Source organism: Plasmodium reichenowi, chromosome 11, assembly GCF_001601855.1.
Source record: "Plasmodium reichenowi strain SY57 chromosome 11, whole genome shotgun sequence".
Classification (NCBI taxonomy): Eukaryota; Apicomplexa; class Aconoidasida; order Haemosporida; family Plasmodiidae; genus Plasmodium; species Plasmodium reichenowi.
Genome location: NC_033656.1, coordinates 445913 through 464913, shown reverse-complemented (window position 1 = coordinate 464913; position 19001 = coordinate 445913). Strand labels below are relative to the sequence as shown.

At 18.1% G+C, this 19001-nt stretch overlaps 6 protein-coding genes and 1 non-coding gene across 7 annotated transcripts; 3 read left to right on the top strand and 4 right to left on the bottom strand.

Annotated features, from left to right (window-relative positions):
• Positions 1-453: 453 nt before the first annotated feature.
• Positions 454-2531, top strand: PRSY57_1113300 (glycerol-3-phosphate dehydrogenase, putative; the record flags this gene model as incomplete). Its single annotated transcript, XM_012908097.2, has 8 exons — positions 454-582; positions 688-777; positions 920-1111; positions 1201-1371; positions 1536-1667; positions 1754-1903; positions 2097-2249; positions 2364-2531. 8 exons carry the CDS (start codon positions 454-456, stop codon positions 2529-2531), a joined length of 1185 nt encoding a protein of 394 aa, XP_012763551.2.
• Positions 2532-2813: 282 nt separating this feature from the next.
• PRSY57_1113200 (serine/threonine protein kinase, putative) lies at positions 2814-5971 on the bottom strand (the record flags this gene model as incomplete). The annotated part of the gene is made up of 9 exons (XM_012908096.2): positions 2814-2980; positions 3170-3401; positions 3565-3788; positions 3922-4028; positions 4145-4455; positions 4574-4840; positions 4945-5173; positions 5287-5560; positions 5683-5971. The coding sequence occupies 9 exons, from the start codon at positions 5969-5971 to the stop codon at positions 2814-2816; spliced, it is 2100 nt and encodes a 699-aa protein (XP_012763550.2).
• Positions 5972-8167: 2196 nt separating this feature from the next.
• On the bottom strand, positions 8168-9172 carry PRSY57_1113100 (hypothetical protein; the record flags this gene model as incomplete). The annotated part of the gene is made up of 1 exon (XM_012908095.2): positions 8168-9172. The coding sequence occupies one exon, from the start codon at positions 9170-9172 to the stop codon at positions 8168-8170; it is 1005 nt and encodes a 334-aa protein (XP_012763549.2).
• Positions 9173-10193: 1021 nt separating this feature from the next.
• Positions 10194-11474, bottom strand: PRSY57_1113000 (hypothetical protein; the record flags this gene model as incomplete). Its single annotated transcript, XM_012908094.2, has 1 exon — positions 10194-11474. One exon carries the CDS (start codon positions 11472-11474, stop codon positions 10194-10196), a length of 1281 nt encoding a protein of 426 aa, XP_012763548.2.
• A 573-nt stretch (positions 11475-12047) lies between these two features.
• On the top strand, positions 12048-13958 carry PRSY57_1112900 (hypothetical protein; the record flags this gene model as incomplete). Its single annotated transcript, XM_012908093.2, has 1 exon — positions 12048-13958. One exon carries the CDS (start codon positions 12048-12050, stop codon positions 13956-13958), a length of 1911 nt encoding a protein of 636 aa, XP_012763547.2.
• A 298-nt stretch (positions 13959-14256) lies between these two features.
• PRSY57_1112800 lies at positions 14257-14604 on the bottom strand. The gene has a single exon (XR_002204069.1). It is a non-coding gene (non-coding RNA).
• A 1798-nt stretch (positions 14605-16402) lies between these two features.
• On the top strand, positions 16403-18777 carry PRSY57_1112700 (GTPase-activating protein, putative; the record flags this gene model as incomplete). The annotated part of the gene is made up of 11 exons (XM_012908092.2): positions 16403-16526; positions 16673-16781; positions 16946-17035; positions 17169-17237; positions 17347-17428; positions 17555-17641; positions 17750-17864; positions 18001-18097; positions 18212-18281; positions 18381-18542; positions 18661-18777. 11 exons carry the CDS (start codon positions 16403-16405, stop codon positions 18775-18777), a joined length of 1122 nt encoding a protein of 373 aa, XP_012763546.1.
• Positions 18778-19001: the final 224 nt, after the last annotated feature.

Genomic DNA, 19001 nt, shown 5'->3' with positions numbered 1-19001 from the left:
ATAATAAATACATGTTTTTTTAATTTTTTATTTTTTTTATTTTTTTATGTATTTATAAAAAGATACTTTTTTTATATATGCACAGGAATTAAAAAAACAAAAAAAAAACAACACATTTTAATAAAATACATATATAATACAACATTCAAACGGTTATATTTTTTATGACATATATGTATTTCTTTTTTTTTCTTTTATTATAATTAAATTTTAATTAAATAATCACATACTTCTTTTTAAAAAGGACTATAATTATGGTGTATGCTTATAAAAAAAAAAAAAAAATTATATTTCATTATTTGAATTGTTTATGTAGATTTTTTTTTTATTATTTTGATAATTAAAAATATATCACATTTATTAAGGATCATATAAATATATATATATATATATATATATATATATATATATGTAAATATTAAATAAATAAATAAAAAAGTAGGAATAAATAAAATGTTGAAATTTTCCATTTTATATTTCTACCTTATATTTCAAGCAATTACATGTTTTTCTGTAAATCAGATTAATGTAGGAAATAAATATTCTCTGATAGGAAATCCTCAAAGTAATGTACCATTAAAGGTAATATAATTAAAAAATATATACATTATATATATATATATATATATATGTATATATTTATTTATACATATTTCTACTTTCTTTTTTCTATTTTTTATATAAAAGGTATCTATTATTGGTAGTGGGAATTGGGGAACAGTCGTTTCAAAAATTATTGGAATGAACGCTCAAAAGTTAAAAATATTTCATCCAATTGTAAGCATAAAGAAATATAAGACATAAAAAAAAAAATGATTTTTAAAAATATAATATCAAAATTATTCAAGTCAATTAAAATATATGCAAATATACATATATTAATATATATATATATATTTATACATCTTTTGTGATTTAGGTTAAAATGTATGTTAAAGAAGAAATTGTGGAGGAAGAAAAGCTATCTGATATTATCAATAAAAAGAAAGAAAACATAAAATATATGAAAGGAATGAAAATTCCTGAAAATATTCTAGCCATTTCAAACTTGAAGGAAGTTATTGATGATGCAGATTTGTTAATATTTGTATTACCACACCAATACTTGGATGTAATACAGAAAAATAAAATAATATAATATAATATGTAAACATGTATAAATATATAAATATTATATTTCTTCCTGTCTTATTTTCTTAGAATGTACTTGATGAAATTGTACAAAATAATAATCTTAAGAAAAACGCAAGAGCCATTAGTCTAATAAAAGGTATTAAAATGGTAAGGTCAAAACCTCAACTACTATCAGATATTATAGAAAAAAAATTGCATATTGAATGTTTGGCTTTGTCAGGATCAAACATAGCAGAAGTAATAAAATTAAAAATATATATCTGAAGAAGTGTTTTTATGAAGTGTATACTTTTTGACATATATTCATTTTGTAAAGACATGGTTTTTCAATAAAATTTATATTTTCTTCAAAAATAAAATATACATATATACATATTGCATACATTTCTATAAAATCGTAGGAATTATCTCGTGAACACTTCAGTGAAAGTACTATAGGTTTTGAAAAAAAAGGAAATGAGGTCATATGGCAAAATCTATTTGATAGGACGTATTTTAAAGTTAATTGTATACAAGATAAACCAGGAGTAGAAGTAATCCTTTTATAACACTTTTCATTTTAAAAAATAATTTATAAAATAAATAAATCAATATATATATATATATTTCTTTGAAGTAGATATGTGGAGCTCTAAAAAATGTTATAGCCTTAGGGGTTGGATTTATAGATGGATTAACAGCTAGCTATAATACAAAATCGGCTATTATTCGAATTGGTTTAGAAGAGATGAAAAAATTTGCTAAAATGTTTTTTCCTAACGTTTTGGATGTAAGAAAAGGATCCATGAAAAGAAAAAATTATATAACATGATAAATGATATACATATTAGCATATCAAACAATAGATATAAATATATAAATAAGTAATTATATTAAATGAATTAATAAACAAATAAATAAATACACATATATATATATATAAATACATATAAATGTATATGCCTATTTATTTGTTCATTCAGGAAACCTTTTTAGACAGTTGCGGACTAGCGGATCTTATAACCACATGCTTGGGAGGAAGAAATTTTAAGTGTGCAAAGGAATTTGCAAAGAGAAAAGGGAGAGATTCATGGGAATTAATAGAAGCGGAATTATTAAATGGGCAAAAACTTCAGGTATAATATATATAAAAAATCTCATAAAAATTTATATATATATATATATATATATATATATATTTTTTTTTTTCTTGTATTTTTATTATATATTCCTTATTAATATTACCACAGGGGATTGATACAACAAAAGAAGTATACGATGTTTTGGAGTATCATCAATTGAAAACCGAATTTCCATTAATCTGTACAATTTATGAAATATCATTTCAAAAAAAAAATCCATGTAGCATAATTGATGTTCTTTCGACAAAAAAATTAAGAAATATAAAATACAAATAATAAATGTTAAAAAATAACAAGGTGAAAATAGGTTTATAAAAATATGCACATACAACTATGCATAGATATATATATATATATATATATATATATATATATATGTAGAAGAAATAATAAAAAAAAAAAAAATCACAAAATGTATGGATTTATTTATACGTATATTCATACATTTATATATATATATATATATATATTCAAATATTTATTTATACATACATATTATAGTTCAATTACATGATAATTAAATATATAAAAAAAGAAGTCCTTTTATTTCCTCCTTTCTTATTCATTTTGAGATTTTGAAAAATGAATAGATTCTCTTAAATAAGGATGTTGTAAAGCTTGATCTGGAGTATATCGTTTAGATGGATCTAGAATTAAACATTTCTCTAATAAATCTCCTAGTTGTTTTATTTTTTTTTTCAAAAATTGCATTTTAGGACTATTTCCTAAAAAATAAAAAATATATATATATATATATTACCATTTTATGCCAACTTGATAAACAACATAGTTTATGTCATAATTAAAATATCACAGTGACATATAAAATATATTACAAATATATGCACATACATATAATTTTTGTGCATAATATTTTTATGTTCTTTTTTTGATTTTTCTTTCTTTTTACTCACCCTTCAACCAATATTGATGCTCCAATAAATCACATGTTATATTTTTCGTAGGTCTCAAATCAGATATAACTCTAACAACTTCTTTTTTGGAATAATGATCTCTATCCACATAAAGAAAATCTAAATTTTCATTAAAATGTTGAGAATAAAATTGCCCACCTTTTATCATTTTATGTGAAAATTTGCCTTTATATTCCATCATCAGTTTTATCATATGATTATTTGATTTACCCTAAAATAAATAAAAATATGTATAACACACATATATATATATATATATATATATATATATATGTATATACAAGTATTTTATTATATGTATTAACGTATTAAATTTTATTCATAACATTCAACATTAATATTGTAAAAGTTCTCAATAATTTTTATCACCTTACCGGAAACAATATTTTACCCGTTGCCAATTCAAAAACAGTTGCAGCAGCTGACCATACATCAATCTGAGCGTCGTATCGAAAACCCAAAATAATTTCAGGTGCTCTATAAAATCTACTAACTAAATATGACGTAATTTCATTTTCTGATATATCACTTGCACTTCCTAAATCGCAAACTTTTAAGGCGTTAAATTTTTCATTAATAAGAATATTATCCGGTTTTACTATAAAAAAAAAAATATATATATATATATATATATATATATATACAGCTATGTCACACTTTAAATATAGTTTTTTATTTTTTATTTTTTATTTTTTATTTTTTATTTTTTTGCACTATAAATGTGTACTTACGATCAGCATGCATTATTCGACATTTTCTCATATGTCTTAGGGCAATAAATAATTGCTTTGTGTAACAATGAACGGCTGTTGCGTTTAGTCCATGTCCATTTCCATACCTTTCAAAAAAAAAAAAAAAGAAGATATATATATATATATAATATCTCGTTTTTAATATAAAATGTGGCAACCATTTTCTCATACATATTATCATTTGATTTTATTTTTTTCTTACTTTTTCAGTGCTATTCTTAAGTTACCCCACATCCACTCAAATACTAAACATAAATGATTTTTATATTTTATACTACTTAATAAACGAATGATGTGCCTTTTATTGTCCTTATCATATTGATTTAACTTCTTCAAAATAGATATTTCTTTTTCTGCAGCCTTTTTCATCATATCATTATCTCTAATAACTTTTACAGCTACAGGAATTTTATTTACCATATCATAACACTTTAATACATTTGAAAAAACACCTTTCCCCACCAGTTCACACACAACACTGTATCTTTTATCAATAACCTCGCCAACCATAGCCTTCAAAAAAAAAAGAAAAATATACATATATATATATATATTATATTTACACAAGCATATTGTTATATATAGATATATTTTTAAAAACATTTATAAAATACATATATATTTTATTAACCTTGTAATATCCCTCTGAATCATTCCAATTATCTGACAAATTTGCATTATTTCCTGTTGTGTAATAATCAGTTATATGTACTTTTTCAACTTTTCTTTTTTTATTTGCTTGTACACAGGAAAACATATCAAAATCATCATTATCCTCATCGTACTCTTCTTTCATTTCATCTTCTTCATTTTTAAGAGGACTCTTCTTATTAGTTAAATTATTATGTGTATCTGCATTTCCCTTACTTTTATTCACATATAAACTATCATCCACATTCTACAAATAAAAATAAGAATACACATATATATATATATATATATATATATATATAAATTACTTTAATATATATTTAAAATGAAATTTTTTTTTTTTTTTTTTACCATTTTTAATCTTTCATGTAATTCTTTCTGTTTTATTATAAATGACCTAATTTTGGCCTTTTCTTCATCAATTTTTTTTTTTAAATCATTATACAAATCACTACATTCTTTCACTGCTTCTGGTTTTTCTTTATTTTGTTTTTCTTCTATAATTTCATGATCTGATGAGAGTGATGAGCACGTATCTTCAATAACATCATTGTTGGGTGCAAAAATGCAGGCCGCATCACTGATAAAAATAAAATAAACATAAAAAAATATATAAGTAAATAAAAAAATAAGTAAACATACATATATATATATATATATATATATATATTGATATGTCATATTTTCATTTACTTTTGGTCGATATATGATGGATTAGATGGTATTTCGTTTGTTATTATAACATTATCATTTTTATTTTCACTAAACAAAAAAGTTTCATTGTTATAATCTTTATTTATCTGATCATTCTGTAGTATATCACTCGCATTTTTATTTTGTTCATTTTCCTTAACCATGTTTTTTAATTTTTCTTTTAATGCTTCTCTTTTTCTTCTTCTTTCTTCTAGAAGTTTATCCTCATTTTCTTGCGTTCGTAGTATCTTAAATCCGTTTTCACTACTCGAACCTACACAATTAAAAATATATATATATATATATATATATTTATTATCTTTTTTTTAAAAAACATATACATGCTACATATATAATACGTATATTTACATATAACATATATATTAAAAATATTACTTGATGCGTTGGAAAAATTTAGATGTAATCCATTTTCATCCGAATCGCTACTAGTAGAATTAGGAGAATTAAATGAATTATAAATTTCTTTAGATTTTTTCTTTTGATCTTTTTTTAATTTTTCTTTACTTTTTTCTTTTTCGTTATTATTTATTTTATATGAATCACCATCAGGACTATTCTCTTCATGTTTTGATTTATAAATTTTATTTCCATTCTTAGATTTTTTTTCGTCGTTGCTAGAATCAAAAGAATTGGATGCAAACCAGTTTCTCTTATCTTTGGACATAATTGAAAGGATATTATATAAATACAAATATATGTGTATGTATGTATGTATATATATTATATATATATATATATATATGTTGTTGTTTTAGTTTTGTTTCCTGTTCCTACTTAATACGAATTTTTATTTAATAACCATTCTATTAATTGTAAATTGTCTATAAGGACAATATTAATTACCTTACTTTAAGATAAAAAAGAAAAGAAAAAAAAAATACATATAAAAAAATTTGTTTATGTATATATATATATATATTTATATATATAAATGTATAAATTTAACAAGATAATAAATTTGTGAAAAATATTCAATAATAATTAATTCATATTTAACACTACAGATTTTTAAACTAAAAATGATAAAAATAATATTAAAAAAATCATTGGATGAAGGTAGATATGCATACACTTATATATATGTACATATTGAATATATATACATATTATATATATATATATATATATATATATTTCCTATGAATATCATCAAATATATATGTCATTATTTTCTCGTAGGCTTTACTTTTTTAAAATTATTACTTGTGCTTAATAAGAGCATAAATACTTACCTTTCATTTTTTTCTATTTATACAAAAAATTAAAATGTAACTACATTTTTTTTATTTTTTATGCTTGCACAAAAAAAAAAAAATATAAATATATATATATAATAATAAATAAATAAATAAAATATGTAAATGTTTAAATATATATATATATATATATACATATAATATGTTGTAAATTATTTTTATATCATATCTCATTATAAATTTTTATGTTTCTACATAATATAAAAAAATATATATTCTTTTATTTTACTTCTTTATCTGCTGTCTTTTGTTTTATATAATTACATTTCTTTTTGTACTTTATGATAATATAATTAAATACATTTTCTTGTGTTCTCATTTTTTTTTTATTTTCTTTTTTATTTGTCTAGAAACTATTAAATTACTTTAAATGTTAATTATGTTCCTATGTTTTCAATAATTGACAAGTTATCTATGAAAATATTATATCTCCTTTGATTTTAGTAAATATAAATATATATATATATATATATATATTTATATTTATATATATATTATTATATTTATAATATATACATATAATACCCCTAATTAATTAAAAGTAATATAATATGCATATTTTAAAAATATTATTATTATTGTATAATATATACAATTACCTTACATCTTAACTTGTGAAAATAAAAATATAATTATATAACATACTCATATACATAAACATTACATTGTTATAATATATATTTACTATTATTTAATAATATATAACTAATTTTTTTAAACATGGCATATTTTCAAAAATAAAAATAAAATAATATATAATATAATATAATATTATATTACATTACTTTATATATATATATATATAATATAATTATATTATATTTCATTTAAAATAATAAAACTGTTTAAAAGTTTCAAAATGGAAAAATTAATAATTCGTTATTTATAGAATTTAAGAAAAAAAAAAAAAAAAATTAATTTTTTTTTAAATCGCTAAAATATACATATATATTTATAAATATTTAAAAAAAAAAGAATATCATAAAAACGTATATATATAAGTACTATATAATATAATATATATATATATATATATATATTTCCACGCATATATTTTTTTTCAGATTAATATATATAAATAAATATATGTATAATATACGTGTAAATATATATTTCCCTATGGAAATATGTGTTTTAAAAAAAAAAAAATTTTTTTTCTCCTTTTTTATAAATATAAATAAAATAACAAAGATGATGATAAAGAAAATTAATTATGACATTTAAAAAAAAAAAAAACAAATTATATAATTATTCTTATTTGTGTATTTTATTCTTTATAAATGAATTATGTGTTTGTAAATATTCCTTTTGTATCATATATATATTATATATATATATATTTATTTATTTATTTTAATTATATTTTCATATTTTTTTTTTTTTTTTTTTTTTTTCTTCCTTATATTTTGTTTAAATTGTAATATATATATTACCCTTGTGCTATCAATATATTTAGAATATTTGGTGCCCTTTTTTATTTTAAATTGTATTTGTGTATAAACACATAAAAGAAATGTACTTGAAATTTATCCGTACGAAATTTTGTAGTTTGTTTTTTTTCTTTTTTTAAAATATTTTCAGTATTATTATTTGGTTTATTTATTTTATGTTAGATATTCACCTTGATATTCCTTCTTTTTATTTTCTATTTCTTGTATATTTTTCTTGTGCTTTATATTTTTTAATTTTATTGTTATATCTAATTCTTTATCCGTCAAATAAATTAATTTTTCTTGTATATCATTTTCTTCTTCAATAAGCTTTTCTAATTCTTTATTTATTTCTTCAAGGGCAAAATCATCAAATTTTATAAGAGAAGAGCTTTGTGTATTTATATAGTTGTTGTCTTTAATTGTGGATATATTATGATTTAATGTATAAGAATCATCTTTATTTGTCTCAGAATTATAATAGAAATTTTTTTTTTTTTGTTCGTTTACATCTTTGATGGTATTATTTTGCCCACATTTAACGTTTTCATCATGTATTATTTCACCATATGAAGTATAATAATTTTTATTATTATTACTTTTATTTTGGTTAATATTACCATCCCTTGAATAATTATTATTATGATTATTTTTGTTTACTTCCTTTTTTATATCATCAGAAATATATATTTCATTATTACTTAAATCATTTTCTTTTGTTTCTACATTTTGTTCATATATATCTACTTTTTTCTCATTACTCTGTAATGTATTTATTCCTGTTTTCATGATACTTTCCAAAGCTGTTTTATTCTCATGTTTTTTTTTACTTGACCTATTAATATCGTTTTTATCTTTTTGGTCCATAATAATTGAAGTTACATTTTTATTTAATTTATAGTCTTTATTATGAACATGAAAAGAAGACAGATTTTTTATTGAACGAATGTTTGTACCTTTACTATGGATATTATCATTCGATTGAAATGTGTTAGTATACATTTTCTTTACTTGATGGTTATTTTTAACCTCATTTTTTTTTTTTTTATCTGGAGTTAGGTAAATTTTGGATTTTATTTTTCTATTAACAACCATTATTTCATCGTCAGAATCTTGGCTTTTTTCACATTCACTAGTATCCCCATTTTTTTTTTTTTTTTCAAAATTTAATTTGTTCATTATGAGAAGATGGATGAAATTTATGGGTCGCAAAAAAAAAAAAAAAAAAATGTACATACAAATAAATAAATATATATACATATGTATATTTATTTATTTATTTATTTATTCTATTTAAGGTAACTTCTTAATTATATTATAATATATTACATTATAATATATTATTTTTATAAGGGGAAAAATATATGTCTGATGAACCTTCAAATAACGATATATGTACTACACACATTATGTCATCCTATTTAATATATTTGTACTTAATAATTAAAGTGTTCAAAATTTATATGTACCATATAACATTTAATATATAAATAAATGTATAGGCTATATATATGTATATTTTGTAAAATATAATACATATCATGTTCTACTTAAAAATGCATATATCTTTTCATAAAAGAAAAAAAATTAAGTTAATAAAACAAAGATTATATATGGTAATTGATTTTTTCATAATAAAAAATTTATATATAACATAAAAAAAGAAGAAGAAGAAGAAGAAAAAAAAAAAAATTATATAAAAAAATATAAAATACTATAAATTAACAGCATTCATTTTATTATATGTTCTATCATGTCTATTTTAATTAATATAAATTAAATATTATAACAAAAAATTAAAGTATATTATATGACAAAAAAAAAAAAAAATAAAATGAAAATAAAATAAAATAAAACAAAATATAATAAAATAAAATAAAATAAAATAAAATGTGGTAACAATATTCTTGTTCCACTATTAAATATATTAAAAACAAACAATATATACTCAAAAAAAATAAAATAAAATAAAATAAACAATTTAATAAATAATAAACAAAGATATATAAATATAAATATAATATAATATAATCTGAATATTACATTAACAGCAATGATAAAAAAAAGATGTGTTCATATTTAATTCAAATGTTAAAGACATTTTTTTTTATCACATAAGAATATATTTATCCTTTTCTTCTAATATATATTATATATATATATATATCATGTATAATGTTTATATTTTATGTTGTCATAACTAATACATGTAAGAATACATTTGTACAATTTTTTTGGTAAATCTACGTATATTATCCATCTGTTCAATTTGATTATGTGGGCATAAGAGAAGAAAGAGTTTGATAATTTTTTGAACTTGGTTTATGTATAAAATTTTATTTTTATCTTGCCATGAATTATTTTTTGTCTCTTTCGACTTCTGATTAATATGATAAAAAAAATGGTTAACAAATAGGATACATGAAAATACAATAACAGTATCATCATATTTATTGTTTATATTTGGTATACACAATACATCATTGAATACCGATAATAGAAATTTATTTATAATATATGGTGATCTAGTTATAAACATTAATTCATATAGTAAGGAATATTTTATAATATTATTGGATAGTTTAAATGAAGATGTAAATAAAGCAATCCTTTCCATTTTTAAACTTTCTTCTTTTTCTTGATAAATATTTTCTTTAATAATAGGTTCATATGTATTAATATTATGAACCGTATCCTTTAAGCTATTTATATAAACATTACTTCTTCTTTTTTTATGATGATCATGATCAGAATAGTTATTATTATTAATTAGTAGAGATATAAAAAAATTCGTGGTATTTAAAATATTTCTTAAGCATATACTTTTGCCAGATATTTTTATATGTGAATAAATACAAGCACTAATTGCATATTTAAGACATTTTAAGTTATGAATTTGTATAAAATTTAAATTATTATATTTTTCTCTTTGAGGAGAATGGGAAAAAATATTTTCAAATTTTAATTTTATTTGTTCATAGAAAAAGTTACTTTCAATATGTAGTGGTGTGATATTCTGAACTGGACTATCTGTTTCATGATAATTTTCTGACATGTTATTATTTGAATTTGTAGATTTATTATTATATGATAATGGTTTATTGTTTTCACTAGATAATAATAATTTATTTTTCCTTGAACCAATAATATGATCATTCATATGTTCAGATATATGATCATCATTTATAAGGGGACTTATATTATCATTACCCTTTTTTAATGAATCCGTATCATCACGCAGGAGACTATTATTTTCATTTTTCTCAGTATGGGAGCCATCTAAATGTGTATTAAGTATATTTAAATATCTAGTTTTGAAGATATGATATAATGTTTTATATATATCATTTATATTAACATATTCTAAGAAATTATTATCTACAAGTATATTCTGAATAACTAAACCTAAGATAAAAAATATGTTATGTAATTGTTTTTTTAAATCAAAATTATTTTTGTCATTTTTTTCATCCCAATTCATTTTTGTATAAGTTCAAGAAAAAAAAAAAAAAAAAAAAAAAAAAAAAAGTAAAAGTATATATCTCATAATATATATATATATATATGAATTTCCCGAATTTATCTCATGATGGTAATTTTTAATTTTTGAACTTTCACATATTATGAATTGTATTTAAGTGTAACGAAGAGTTTATCATTTTTACAAAACAAAATAAAAAATTAAGAAATAATAAAACAAACATATAAATATAAATGTATATATTATATATATATATATATATATATGTAAATCTTATACATTGACACACATAATTTTTTATATATAAGGATAGATTTAAAAATAAAAAAAGAAAGGATCGTCATAGAAAAAAAATATATATTCACAGGAATAAAAATATAAAATTTAATAATATATATATATATATATATATATATATATATATTTTTATATATGTATATTTTATTTTTTATTTTATTTTTCTGGTATAGTTCCTTCACCCTGACATGTAATAATTTTGTTTAGATAAAATGACGGATGATCGTGCATTCATGAATATTATAGATATTAGATAATTATAGTTTTAAAATTAAAATGCTATATTTATATACAAAGCAGATTTGGACGAAATGGCTCAATTATGAGTATTTAAATTATAGTAAGAAATGTTTAAAGGATGTGAGGTTATTGTATGGCTTCAAAGGTAACCATACATGCTATTTTTCAATCAGCGATAAAAGTAATATGAATGATAAGAGTAATAATATATATGTTAATAGTAAAAATAATAATTGTAATAATGTTGAAGAGAACCATTATATAAAAGAATATGATGATAAAACAAAATCAATTATTGATCACCTGAAGAATAAATACGATATAACATCTAACTCTTTAAATTTTGACATAAAAAAAACAAAAGGAGAAGAAGAAAATGTTTTCGATATTGGATATACCTGGAGCAATTTTTTCAAATGTGAAAAAAGTTTGTATAATGTTATTAGTAAATGTGTAAGTACAGATGTAATAGATAATTATCTGCATTCCTATTTAAATTATAATGAAGAAGATACATACTTAAAAGATTGTTATAAAGAAGATATTCTTTCTGATAATATAAATATTGATAATATAGAGAAAAGAGTTAACAATATACTTATATATATTACATCCTTTTATTATAAGAATATTCGAGATTATAATATGATATCCATATTGAGTGATAAATTAATACATTTATGTAAAAAGATTGATTCTATTAATTATAAGAATAGTAAGTTAATATTTAATATTTGTAATGTGTATAATAAAGTGATGGCACTAAACGATGAATTGTTTTTCATTCTTTTTAATATATTAAATAAAATATATGTACAAGATAATAAAAATAAATATATTGTGATAAAAGATAAAGAAGTTTTGTTAATATTAAAAACATTATACAATCAGAATTATAAAAATCATATAATAGTAGATACGATAATTAGTTATATAAAATATGGATCTAACTTAAATTCTGATATAATTGTTGATACTTTTTATTATTTAACTTTACTTTCAAGAATAGACCTGAAATTATTTAAGAAGATTCATACATATATATATAATAATATACCAGATGAAGAAAAAATGAATTCCTTCTTTTCATCTTTGAACAAAACAAAATTTGTAGAACTAGAAAAAGAAAACCTTAGTACTTTTGATAATTATGAGATGAATACAGAGATAGTTCAAAACATTTCTTTTAAAATAAATATAACCCCAATAAAATGTATCAAATTATTATATTCTTATATAGTTTTGGATGATGAAAATTTCCTAAACTTTTATATTATAGAGAAATTATTAGTAACACTGTGTGATAGTTTAAAGGATAATGATATCATATTTAATGATGAAAAAGAGTATTATAACAAAAAAAAAATACACGAAATGATATGTATTATAAGAACATACTTACGATATAAAAAACCTTTTTTTTATAATTATTTACCAAAAAATGTAAAAAGAAAATTAAAAGAAATATATATATATGATATAGGAGAAAGAAAAATTAAAGAAAAAAAATTTAATGATAAAGTATCTTATCATTTAAAAAAGTTAAGAATTCCACATATACAAAATGTAATTAAAGGTGGTATATTATTTGATATATTGGAAAAGGATAAAAAATTAGTTTGGTTATGTTTATCATATCATCATTATTATGTTAGGACAATTGATTTAACAGTAGAAAAGTTATTACAAATAAACTTAATAAAAGCTATGAACTATAAAATATCAAAAATTCATTATTATCAATTTTCAAGAATGAAAGCTAAAAAAACCAGATTTGAATATATCCGAATGTGTAGATATTATTCATTAAGAGATAGAAGAAACTATGATGACGAATTAGAAGGATGGAATTTACCATATATTAATTGGTACCATAAAAAAAATAAAAATGTTCATATATCTAATTATTTTTATAATTATACACCCATATCACAAGTTGAATATTGATTTTTTTTTTTTTCTATTTTTAAATATTTATATTTTCTTACATATTTTATTCTTAATCATTTTTCAAACATATTTATTGTACATACAATAAAACCATGCAACATATATATATATATATATATATATATATAATAACATGGAATTTCTCCTTTGATATAAAATATGTATAAATATATATATTTGAATTATTTATTATTTTATTATATTATTTTGTTTTTTTTGTAATTATTTGAGAAATAAAATTTTTGAAAATATAACAAAAAATATATGAATAATTATAAGACTTAAAAATTTCTCATATATATATATATATATATTACAAAATATTATCCTATAAAATGGTAAAAAAAAAAATAAATAAACAAAAATAAAACAGGTTGTAAAAAATTTTCATATATTTAATAATAAGAAAAGAATTTGTTCAAAAAACCTCATTAATAAAAAATTGTAACAAAAAAATTTATATTATAAAATATATACAATTTTATAAAAAAAGAAAAGGAACGAAACATTTCATTTTTTTGTAAGAAACGTTAGAAAAAATATTTTTTCCTATAATTATTCTGAATTTTTTTTTTTTTTTTTTTTTTTTTTTTTCCCTTTTTTTTTGCGTTTTTGAATTTATTAAATTTTTTTCTAAATATATAAAATTAATAATTAAATTATAAAATAAATATTATATATAATAAATATATATAAATATATAAATAATTATAATATTTTTAATAATAATATTTTTTATTATATTCTTTATAAAAAATTAAAAATAAATAATAATAATAATAATCCCCATTTTAATTCATATGTAATATTTTATTCTGTGGGTTTTAACAAATTAATCTATATATTATAAAAATATATTATTTTATATATATATTATAAATTTAAATAGATAATCTAATATTTTTATTCATCATTTCAGATACTTTTTTATATGAATTATAAATTTTTGTATAATTATACAAAAAAAAAAAAAAAAAAAATGATAATATATATAAATATAATTTATATATTATATACATGAAAATATTTATTCGGTTTAAAACATATAATAAAATTATATATAAATATAATATATTATATAAAAAAAATATGATGATGTTATTTTTATTATATTATAATTTTATATATATTATTATATACATACAAATACATTTAAAATAAATAATACTTAATTTTTATTATATGTTATTATATATATATGTTATATATTATAATATATTATATACATAATTTTTTTCTTTAATAAAATACTTGAAATAAAATAGATTTTTTTTTTATGGCTAAAAAAATGATATAAAAAACTCTATATTTAATTTTATTATATATTTATAATTTTTATTCTTATTTTATATAAATAACGTATTATTTTAATACGTATTTAAAAAAATATATAATAAATAAAAATATATAAATGAATTCTCTTATATATTATTATATTATGTATGTATATATAATTATAAATATATTTATTTATATATACTGATGGATATAATTTTTTTTTGTAGATTTATATATTTTTCTATTTTTTAATAAATAATTATTATATATATATAATATATATATATTTTATTATTATTATTTTTAAGTATTATATATATATATATATATAATAAGTATAAAATAAAATAAATAATAACTGCATTATGTTTTAAGCTCAATACAATAATTCTAAAATAAAAAATACTATATTTTATATATTATATATATATATAATAATATTTTAACGTAATATTAATTATAAGTAAATATATAAAAAATATATTTATATATATATCTATATATTATATATACATATATATATCTATATATATACATATATATATAATATAATACATTATGTAATATATTTTTATATTATAATAACATATTTCTTTTATGAAAATGAAAAAAAAAGAAGTCGGAAATTTTTTAAGTCCAAATGTTTGCGTTGTACTCTTTTTTTAAAACTATGTATTTATAAAAATATAACTACATATAAGTATTCATATTTATTTATTTATATAATAAATTATTAATATATAATACATATAAATACCTTTATTATTTTATTTTTTTTTTTTGGAATATGATTTTTTTAACATAAAATATACATAATTTGTATACAATAATTAGATCATAAAAATATATAAAGATATATATATATATATATATTAACAAAAAAAGAAGAAGAAAAAAATAACATAACAATTTTGTATATTTATAAAACGATTAAATAATAAAAAAAAAAAAAGGAGACCATATTTTAAAAACATTATTACATATTAATGATTTATATATATATATATATATATATTTATATATATAATAATTCCATAAGTGTATGTTTTTATAATATATAAAATATTCTTTTTTTTTTTTTTAATTAATCTGATAAGTATTTTTTTATATTAAGAGAGAATACTTATGTCGAAAATGATATTTCACCAGTGATGTAATAAAAAATGAGAATAAATTTCTTTAAAGAAAAAAATAAGATACGATTAAATAAGAACCTCGATTTTGATTCAGATATAGCTATATCTAATGCGAACAATGAATCAAACAATTATTTAACAGCCAATAGTGGTATGAATTAATAGAAACACATATGTAGATATGTATATTTAGAACATAGAGATAAATACAAACTATATATATATATATATATGTATATGTATATGTATATGTATATGTATTTTTTTTTTTTTTTTTTTTTTTTTTTTTTTTAATAGATAATGAATATGATCATTATGGCTTTGAAAAAAATAAAGAATATACACAAGAAAATAATGATGATAATAAGAGAAACTTAGAAAAGTACAAAAAGAAGATTGAAAGGAGGTAACATATAAATTTTGCTATTAAAATTTTTTTTCTAAATATTATATTTGAAACACATGTAACATTATCCTACATGTAATTTTTTTAAATGTGTATATATAACATTATATATATATATATATATATATATTTATTTATTTATTTATTTTCGTTTGTATATTTAGATGGCAACTATATTTTACATTTAAAAGAGATATAAAAAAAAGTTATTATTTAAAATCTTTAATAAGAAAAGGAATACCCGATAAATTAAGGTGAAAATAAAATATTTATATAATAAATTAAATAATGAAATATAAAGTATAATATATATATATATATTTATTTATTTATTTATTTGTGAAAAAGAGAGGAAGTTAAAATTTTTTTTTTTTTTTTTATTTGTAGACCAGACATTTGGCCATATTTATTGGACAGCATGGTGTTATGTTTAAAATATCCCACCATTTATGAAAAGTACATTTAAAATATGTAAAACTGTTTATTGTTTTTATGATATAAAATTTGAATGTATTTATTTTCATATATATATATATATATATATATATATATATTTTTATTTCAGATGTTTAAATAGTGAACTAGAATCCAAGGTCTTAAGTCAAATTGACTTGGACATTATACGAACCTTTCCTCATAATAAAAATGTATGAATATTTTATGTATAATTCTTAAAATTAATAATATATATATATGGGCATATATTTGTGTATATATGTATATATACTTATAATGTTATGTTTTCCAAATTTTTTTTTTTTTTTTTTCTGAAGTATCGATTAAATTCACCAGGATTGGTTCAATTAAAGAATGTATTACGAGCATTCGCAGTTTATAAGCCAAAAATAAATTATTGTCAGGTAATGAAAAATCTAAACCTATAAAATAAGGAAATATAAAATAAGTATGTATATATATAAATATATATATATATATATATATATATATTTATATTTAACCTTTTTTAGAGTATGAATTTTATTGCTGCAATTACTTTAATATTTTTAAAAGAAGAACTAGCATTTTGGTCGATAGTACAATTAATTGATTCAGATTATTCACATGAAAAAATAAATATTAGTGGTAAGGATATTTACGAATATGCAATTTTGTATATATGTAATATTATTAGCATTAATATATATATATATATATATATATATATATATCTATATATATATATGTGTTTAATATATACTTTCTATATTTCTTTTTTTAGATTATTATAATAATGAAATGAGAGGATTACGTAGAGATATAATTGTGATAGAAGAATTAATAAGGGTGAAATTGCCTGATGTCCATTTACGTCTAAAGTATGTAGATTACATTTATAAATTAAGAGAAATATATGGACATATATATGTATTATTATATGATATAAATATAAATATATAAATATATTTATTTATTTATTTTTATCCCTTTAGAGAATTTGATGTTGATCTTTCGTGGATATGCTCAGAATGGCTCTTGTGTCTATTTTGTACAACCTTTCCGGTTCGTAAAAAAAAAAAAAAAAAAAAAAAAAAAAAAAAACGTATATATGTTATGTATATATATATATATATTTATATATTATTTCTTTACATTTTTTAGATTACTACTACATTACGTATATGGGACTGCTTATTTTATGAGGGAGATAAAATAATTTTTAGAATAACCTTAGCCCTTTTTAAATTGAATCAACAAAAATTATGCGAACTTAATTCTTTAGAATCTATTCTTTTATTATTTAAAGAAACCACAAAAAATATGGTAAGAAAAAAAGAATATAAAAAACGTAAATTTTTTATTCCTACTGAGAATATACGTGTATATTCATACATATATATATATATATATGTTTTTATTTATTAATTCATTTATTTTATAGTTTGAATGTGATAAATTAATGTATATTGCGTTTAACGAAATTGGCGTCTTAAAAAAGAAAACCATAAGAAAGCTAAGATTAAAAGCGGAGGATATTATTAAAAATGCCGTACCGTAATGATATATATATATATATATATGTATCATTTCCTTATTTGTTATATTGATTACTTTATATGATTTTACATATAATAATGTATTTCTTTATACCTAATACATTTTATGTTTTTTATACCTCTCGATGTTACTAAATATTTTTATATTTATTTTTATTTTATTCATTATTTTTTTTTTTTTTTTTTTTTTTTTTTTTTTTTATTTTTTTTCTTTTTTTCTCGTTTT